Source organism: Theobroma cacao, chromosome 2 (assembly GCF_000208745.1).
Source record: "Theobroma cacao cultivar B97-61/B2 chromosome 2, Criollo_cocoa_genome_V2, whole genome shotgun sequence".
NCBI classification, from domain to species: domain Eukaryota; kingdom Viridiplantae; phylum Streptophyta; class Magnoliopsida; order Malvales; family Malvaceae; genus Theobroma; species Theobroma cacao.
In genome coordinates this window covers 32,940,453-32,949,738 of record NC_030851.1, presented here as the reverse complement: position 1 = coordinate 32,949,738, position 9,286 = coordinate 32,940,453, and the positions used below count along the sequence as shown (strand labels likewise).

At 34.6% G+C, this 9,286-nt stretch overlaps 2 protein-coding genes across 2 annotated transcripts; one reads left to right on the top strand and one right to left on the bottom strand.

Moving 5' to 3' along the window:
• On the top strand, positions 1,659–2,075 carry LOC108660706 (uncharacterized mitochondrial protein AtMg00860-like). Its single transcript, XM_018114972.1, has one exon. It carries the CDS (start codon positions 1,659–1,661, stop codon positions 2,073–2,075), a length of 417 nt encoding a protein of 138 aa, XP_017970461.1.
• Positions 4,929–9,047, bottom strand: LOC18609547 (protein DETOXIFICATION 29). Its single transcript, XM_018114634.1, has 8 exons — positions 8,614–9,047; positions 7,866–8,407; positions 7,381–7,467; positions 6,574–6,630; positions 6,216–6,454; positions 6,004–6,122; positions 5,398–5,484; positions 4,929–5,268 (listed from the first exon to the last, which is right to left on the bottom strand). The coding sequence occupies exons 1-8, from the start codon at positions 8,962–8,964 to the stop codon at positions 5,188–5,190; spliced, it is 1,563 nt and encodes a 520-aa protein (XP_017970123.1). The 5' UTR covers positions 8,965–9,047; the 3' UTR covers positions 4,929–5,187.

The following is a 9,286-nucleotide window of genomic DNA, read 5'->3' as shown; positions in this document are numbered from 1 at the left end:
ATAATCATAAGGCATCTAATGACAAGAATAAATTGGTTCATGATAGTTCTACACGCAATGGCTGGTACAAGAAAGATAAGGTGACTAGAAAGCACAAAGTGGCAGATGTGAATGAGGGGTAAAAAGCTGCAAATCTATTTGCTAAACCAATCCCAGGGAAGTGTTTTAAATGCAATCAACCTAGTCACAAATCCAATGACTGTTCTCTTAGAAAAGCAATCCATGTGATGGAATGGGAAGAAAAGGATGACAAGATTTGTTGTGGTCCAGATGGGGATGATGATGAGTATGAGGATTATGATGATGGCTAAAACTATGTAATGAGAAGAATGATGTTGCCTCAAAAACAAGAAGATAACATTCAAAGAAATCAATTATTTCAAACCAAGTGCACTATAACTAATTGTTTATTTGATGTGATTATTGATAGTGAAAATTGTGAGAATATTATCAATAAAGACGTTGTGCAAAGTTTGTGTCTTAAAATTGAAAAACACCACAATCCATACATTATTGGATGGATTAAGGCAACAAAGAAGATTCATGTAACAGAACAGTGTAAGGTACCTTTTTCCATTGGCAAATATAAGGATAAAGTATATTTTGATATTGTTGATGTGTATGCTTATTTCTTGTTATTTGGTAGACCTTAGCAATTTGATGTTGCAATGTAGCATGATGGGAGAGAAAACACCTACAGATTGGAGAAAGACGGCATAAATTTTACTTTAATGCCAATGAAAAGAAGTGTCAAAACCAAAGCCTCTAAAATAGAAGGGCGAACTTTCTTTATCCTTACTCATTTAGGCAATGAGATAGAAGCTACTTTCAAGGAGTTAAAAGAGATGCATGCTCAGATTGTGAAACAAGTGTTGTTAATTGAAAAGGATCAAAAAATAGTAAAGCATCCATAAATAATCAAACCGTTACTAGAAGAATTTAGTGAGGTGATGCCAAAAGAGTTACCTAGTGGTTTACCACTTATGAGGGATATTCAACACCATATTAATCTAATTCTTGGTGCTAGTTTACCAAATTTACCTCATTATACGAAGAGTCCAGAGGAGAACGAGATTCTCAAAGAGAAACTAGAGGAATTACTACACAAAGGACATATTCGGGAGAGCATAAGTCCATGTGTAGTTCCTGCCTTACTAACCCCAAAAAAAAATGGGATTTAGAAGATGTAAGTAGAAAGCCAAGCCATCAACAAGATTATTGTTGGGTACAAGTTTCCAATTCCTAGGCTAAATGACATGCTTGATAGGTTACATGAAGCTAAAGTGTTCACAAAAATTGATCTTCATAGTGGATACCATCATATTCAAATTAGACTTGAGGATGAGTGAAAAATAGCTTTTAAAATGAAGGAAAGATTGTATGGGTGGCTTATGATGCCATTCAAGTTGACCAACGCACCTAGTACCTTTATCTAATTGATGAATCAGGTATTGAAACCTTTTTTTGGAAAATTTATCATGGTTTATTTTGATGATATCCTAATTTATAGTCGATCAAAAATGGATCATCTTTTGTATTTACGCGAGGTATTAACGATTTTGTAAAAAAATCAATTGTATGTTAACTTGAAAAAATACAACTTTATGACAAATAAGCTATTATTCCTAGGCTTTGTAGTTAGTGTAAAAGGAATTCAAATGGATAAAGAGAAAATTCGAGCTATTAAAGAATGGCCTACAACAAAAACAGTAACAAAAGTCAGAAGTTTTTATGTGTTGGCAACATTTTTCAAGCATTTTATCAAAAATTTTAGTAGTATTGCAGCGCCTATTACAGAGTGTCCAAAGAAGGGGAAGTTCCAGTGGAGCGAAAAAGTTACAACCAGTTTTGCTGTGCTAAATGAGAAGCTATGTACTGCTCCTGTTTTAGCATTACCAAATTTTAATACATTATTTGAAGTTGAATGTGACACTAATGGAGTTGGGATAAGAGCTGCTCTTTCACAAAAGAAGAAACCAGTAGCTTATTTCAGTGAGAAGCTCAATGATGTGAGGCATAAAAAGACCACGTATGACAAAGAATTTTATTCTGTATTGCATGCTTTGAAGAATTAGAACCACTATTTAGTTGGCATTAAGGTAGTTAAGTAGCCAGAATCGAATCAATAAAAACGTGCATGCCGAGTGGTCTCAGTTTCTGCAAAAGTTTCCTTTAAAGCTTAGGCTTAAGGTTGGGGTACAAAATAAAGTAGCAGATACATTGAGTAGACATGCAACTTTGCTGGTGACAATGAGACAATAAGTTGTCAGTTTTGATACAGTTAGGGAATTGTATCATACAGATGGAGATTTTCATGATACTTAGGAGAAATGTGTCACAAATCAACCTATTGAGGATTTTTACATTCATGATGGTTTTCTAATGCGAGGCAACCAACTTTGCATTCTTAGAACTTCATTGAGAGAAAAGTTGATTAGAAACTTGCATGGTGGAGGTTTTGTTGGTCATTTAGGTCATGACAAGACGATTGTTGTCGTTGGAGAAAGATATTATTAGCCACATTTGAGAAAGGATATAACAAGATTTATGTAGCGATGTTACATTTACCAAACCGAAAAGGGACAATCCCAAAATACTGGTTTGTACATGCTTTTACCTGTTTTAGAAAATATTTGATGGCATTATCTAAGGATTTTGTGCTTGGATTACCTCGAACACAAAAAGGCATGGATTCTGTTTTTGTTGTTAATGATAGGTTTTCTAAAATGGCACACTTTATCCCTTGCAACAAGAATTCCGATGCAAGAAGAATAGCTAAATTATTTTTCAAGAAGGTTGTTCATCTGCATGCTAAAACCATCACTTCAGATCAGGACAGCAAGTTTCTTGGCCATTTTTGGAGGACTTCGTGGAAGATGTTCAATTCATCCTTGAATTATAGTAGCACAACTTATTCATAAACTAATAGCCAAACTAAATCAATGAACAAAACCGTTGGCAATCTAATTCGCAATATTTGTGGAGATAGACCGAAGTAGTGGGACTTTGCATTAGCATAAGAAGAGTTTGTTTATAATAGTGTTATTCATAGTGCCATAAGAAAATCTCCATTTTCTATTGTGTACACAAAGTCACCGCAGCATGTTCTTGACTTGATCAAGTTGCCTAAAGTTCTTGGGTTTAGTGTAGCTATTGAAAATATGGCTAATTAGTGGCAAAATGTTCAAGAAAAAGTGAAATAAAATTAAAGCAAGTTAATGCCAAGTACAAGAAAGCTGCAGACCAACGTCGCAGAAAGCAGATTTTTGAAGTAGGAGATTAGGTGATGGAGTTTTTGCAACAAGAAAGTTTTTCAGTGGGGACTTATAGTAAGTTATAGCCTAAGAAGTATGGACCATATCGGATTTTGAAGAAGATTAATGACAATGCATATGTTGTGGATCTGCCAAACATAATGGGAATTTCTAAAACATTTAATGTAACCGATATTTACCTTTTTGATTCATCAAATGAACCCATATATTCAAATGTACAAGTTAACTCGAGGTTGAGTTTTTTTTTCCAAGTGAAAGGGACTGATGTAGATCGTCTAGCAAATGACAAGTAATTATAGTATTTTTCTTATTTATTTAGTAGCCTATTAAGAATTATAAGAATAATATAATTTCTTTTTTTATTTTAATTTACTTGGACAACAAGTAAACATAGGTTTAGGAATTTATTTTTCTTGTACTCCAAAAAAGATTAGGGTAGAATACTTCCATATTTAAATTTACTTTACTTGCACTCTAAGTTTAGGTTAAGTAGGATTAGACTATTATAAATTGCACTCCTAGACTTAGTTATTAGACAATTTATTTTGGAATTATTGTATAGCATTACTTTTTTTTCTTTCAAGTTTTGACTTTAAGTTTTTGCATTTGAAACTTGATTATCGACCTTAAAGGCTTTGTTGAGTGCTAGCCTTTGTTTTCACACTAACTTACTGCGTCAACCACATTCTCATAAAAGTTTCTCATCTAGCACTATAAATAAAAGGCTCCCCCAAGCCATTTGCATCAATCGGAAGCATTCGAAGATTCAGAGTATTTAGGAGATCAAGAAGAACAAAAGATTTCTAAAGTGAAGATATCAAGCAAAGTTCATGATCAAGTTTTCAAGCGAAATTCGTGATCAAGATATCAAGCGAGGTTCGTGATTAAGATATCAAGTATAGTTCGTGATCAAAATCAAGTTGTCAAGACCCTTGAAGCGAAAATATTAAACAAAGTTTGTGATCAAGATTAAGTTCAAGTTCGTGACTTTTGAAGATAAAGTGAAGAAATTAATAAAAGGAGTTTCAAAAATTATAACTCACCTCAAATATTTAATATTTGTTTCATTTTTTTCAAGTCAATAAATTTTGAGAAAAAATTTGTGTGTACACACGTCAAAGATGTATTATTTTGAAAAAGCAATTATATAAAGTTTGAAGAGTAGGGTTACAAAAAATTTTCTATATCTATAAAATATATGAAATCACGAATTGATGGTGAAAATTTTTTTGATGAAAATGATCATCCTTTTTCATTATAGTAAATTAAAAAGTTATATGGAATAAAGATAATTGATAAGCCTTGATAGAAAAAAAAATTAAGAAAACCCAAATATTGTAAAAGGAAAGAGAGCTAGTTAAAAACAATGTCAAGTTTAAGTGTGAAAATTGAATTAATTAATCATCTTTTAGGTTAGTTGATACAATTTTTTTTTCTCAATAGTTGATTCAAAAGTAGTATAATAATTAGTATTTTTCAATGAAAATTTATTAATTATTTTGAAAATTTATAGATGTGAAAGTCTATTGCTATTGTTAAAAGAAAATGATGATAAGAGAAGTGCATTAAGGATTTTTTTTTTTAATTAAAAAAAGTGATAGGGGAATGTTTAACATAACTTGAGGTTTGGCCAAAAAAGAGAAACATAAGATGAGCTTAAAAAATTATAATATTAGAGAAAATTCCAAAAATATCAAAATGGTAAAAAGAATAAGACACGTGGGCGCGAAGAATGCCAATAGAAACCAGGCTCACTAAAGGCTGACGGTCAACAAAAGAAAAAAGTGGGCGGAAGAGCTGTTGCTAGAACGGTACATTTGCTGGATGAAATGAACTTCAACTTCATCTTCACACAATATATCACATCACACTGGGCCAAAATTTCACCTCAGTTATTCTTGCGTAATCATGTTTATGCATTATTTTCCACATTGGTCTGTTCGGAGTTACTATTACCTCCCCATATCTTTATCCTCTCCTCAGCAATTGAAGCCTGCATTTTATACATAATCCAAGTTAGGTACAGCATTTAAAATGGAGAAGTAAATTAATGCTTCTAATTTTGTTACGTTAGAGCTCAAGCAGAAATGATTATTTATCATTATTTTTTTTTTAATTTTACCTCTTTGTTCCAGTTGGTTTTGTAAATCATTGCAAATAGGACACAAGTCTGTGCAACCGTCCCTGATAGCATCCCATACCAAATTCCCTAAGGAAAAAAGAAAAAAAAAAAGCATGGGACTGTTAGTTGAACGGGCATCTTATCGAATGCCATGATTCTGCAGGCTTTTGAACGACATGATTGCCACGTTATTTGGTCTGACGGTTCATATATAGCTAGTGATGGTGCCATTTGCCATGACCATCCATTTTGATGAGCGAAAGAGGCAAGTTTTAATGCATGCCTCAAATTGTAAAATACTACTAGGCAAATATTTTTAAAGGGGAAGAAACCGTCGTTCATATCTTCATAGACCATCTATTACATAAGTAAAAGGAAGCTCCAAAGGGCTTCCTCCTCTAGCCACGTGGAGGCAATAGAAGAAAACAAAAATGGTATTGAAGAAAGAAAGAGAGAGATAGAAGAGAAAGAAAAAAACAGGCAAAAAAAAGGCCCGTGTGCAACGCACTGGCCCTAGTCTAACGTGAGATAATATTATGGGAGTGAATGGCAGAATAGAGAGAGGTTTTACCGAGTATATTTCTGCCTAGAAAAGGAAATACATACCTGGACGCCCATGTCAAGCGCATAACCTAATGTGAGACCCAAAGGAACTCCAAAGATATAGTAACATGCAATGTTTACATAGGCAACAGCTGCTTGCCATCCAGCTCCAATGGCCATCCCTAGAGAAAAAGCAATTTAACGCAGCCAATTTGTTTCATACAATTAAAGAAAATATTTAATTAATATTTCAAGAAAAAGGGTTTAAAGGTTACCTGAAAGGACAGGTTGAACATTATTGATGACTATGCAAAGAGCCAACAGTGGAGTGAGCTCCTTAACGAGATCTTGAACTTGTGTATCATTTGAAAATAAGTATGGATATTTATTCCTAAAGATTATCAGTATAAGCGAGATGATGAGACCAATTAGAAATGAAGAGATGACAGCGACCACCAATGAAAATTTAGCTGTTCTTGGATGTCCTGCTCCCAATTCATTGGAAACTCTCACACTGTGCACATTTTTAAGATTAAAAATGAGATTATAAAAATGTGTGGCATCATCTTCCTTCCTTGTCTATTTTATAAGTAAGAACTTATAGATTCAATAGTGTCCCAGTGAATTAAGTACCTTATAGCTGCATTCATTCCCAAAGCAACCATGACCGTCCATCCCAATATGTTCATGCTGCAAAATTCAGTAGCAGAAAAGTAAGGTAAAGAAGTTAATTTACTTTATAGTGCCGAAATATGATACCTTGTTGAAACCCCACTGTAATCATGTGCCTTCATTGCAATTACATTAAATCCTTCTAGATAGCTAGTTTGACAAATACATACATATATATATATATATATATATATTGTGGACAAAAGAATTTGATCTATGAATTTAATTTCATTTTTGGAGCAAATATATATCAATTTTCTTGTTACTATTTCTTGTGGTGATCAATAGATAGAGTTAGAAGAACTACCATGTGGCTGTCCATATGACATCCATGCGTGCGTCAATGTGCCAAAATTCAAAGCTGATTTGCCAACAAATTCTAGCAAAAGTGACAGGCTTCAATGACAAAACATGTGGTATCGTCAGCGTGCCTGTCCTCTCCTACTAGTCTTCTTATCTTTGCCTCCTTTATTATTGGCTTTTTGTCTTTGGGAATTTATTACTCAGAAAGATACGGAACTTTAGGGAGAAAAAAAAAAAACTCTACCAAAGTGGTTTTAGTACTACATTCAATACTGATGGCTTGCCTCGATCAATTTGAAAATTCCACTTTAAATTCAAATCGCTATATCATAACATTTTTATAATTAGTTCAGAATATAAATCGAACTTTTCAAACCGTTCTAGAATTTTGAAGTAAAATTGTAAGTCAACAATTAGCATTAATTAATGGCTAAATAATACTAGTAATTACAAACTAAAACTCACCAGATAGACAATGCATCTACTGATACTTCTGCGTTCTTTAAATATCCAGCGAAGAGTATCAATGCCATAAAATACCATATCTCTAAACTGCATAAAATTAATCAGGAGTAATAAAATTTAAGGACCTAGATTCCGAATTTGATTCAAAATATTCTGAAAAATGAAAGAGTATAAAAGACCAGCATGCCAATACTATTGGTTGCTCAAAAAGATTGGTGTCGGTAGTGCAATCCATGCCGATTATGTTAATCAACCCATGCCTTCAAATTTTATGAATATTATACTAGGTACACATCAATCCGACAACATGTGAACACCATGTTACTCGTGGAGTAGAAAATTAAAGAGAACCTTAATTTTGTTGTCTTTGTTCAAAACAAAATCTTGAAGAGGCAAATTCTGCCTGAACTTTGACACGAATAAAGGCGAAGGATAAAGTTAAACAGCGCTGGACAATTAATTTTAATTAATGTTGCTGTACTTACCAGAGCATTACTGCGGACGCCAGTGACAATCTCACGAATCCCCATAAATGTTGAAAAGCCTTCCAGGAGAAGCCGGTCCAGGCGCGGCCGCAAGTTCCGCTGATAATGTACAAGAACTGGGCCACATCTATGAATATCCATGATGCGTTTAGTACAATGGCTGCGCCTACTAGACCCAACCCAAGCTTTAACATCAAGAGCCAGCTAAATACGGTGTGCAGAAACAAGGCCACACCGGCTATCACCGCCATCACCATCATCTTGCTCTGCGCCTGTAAGAACTTTGCCATGGGGAAATTAACGGCGTAAGCAAACAATTGTGGTATCATCCATATTGAGAATATTCCGGCGGCCTTGGATATGCTTGCCGTCTGCCCTATTAGATTCAAAATTGGGCCCGCGAATATGTATAGCAAGCTTAGGATCAAAGCCGTTGAATTGAGGATGACCCATGATCTTTGCATGTAAATCCCTAGCATATCATGCTGTCCTGCTCCGAACGCTTGGCCACATAATGTTTCTAGTGCGCTCCCCATGCCAAGCTTTTTGAAATTTAATCATATCTTAATGTTAGTATTAGGAACTAACCAGAAACTGTTAAAAATGTAATAACACAGTTTTTGTAGTGAGAAAAGCAAGTTACGATTTATTGAGGGTGTATCATATAAAAACTCTATAAAGTTATTCCAACATATATTTTTTAGTAGTTAACAATTAAAATGGTAACTAACTACAATATGTACTGTACCATGGCACCGAAGGAGAAACCGGCGATGACAGAATTCTCGACGGACACGGCGGCGAGAGCCAGAGTGCCAACCTGGCCTGAAAAGACTTGAGTGATGGCGCCAAGGGAGTACTGGCAGATGGAGGTGAAGATGGCGGGGCCGGCAAGGAACCAGAGCTTCTTGGACTCAGTCAAGAATTCTCTAAAGAAGTCGCGAACGCTGTTGATCGGAGGGACGTCATGGGTGCCGGGGGTAAAGGTGGTGGAGGAGAAGGAGGCGTTTGAGGCTTTAGAAAGTAACTGCGATTGGAGGTGGTTGTCCTCGTCGACTTCCCGAGGGTAATGTAGAAGCGGTTGCTTAACGTCCTCCATGGAAGACTAAGGAACAAGGATCGAAACTAGTATAGAATAGTAAGGCAAGCAGCTATATTTCCTAATAGGAGAAAGGCTTTGGGTGGAGAGCGCATGAAGGAGAGTTTATATATAAGATCTAGGGTCCAAAATTAATAAAATTAAGAAACAATAAAACTAGGGATATTTTTAAAAACAATACCCTCTTTATAATTTTAACTATTCTTAGTCAAGTTAAACAAAATTACCTTTAAAGAAATTACACATCATCTACAAAAATATGTTACACTCTATGTACAAAAACATGTTACACACCATGATTAGGTTGTTACACGTTATATTG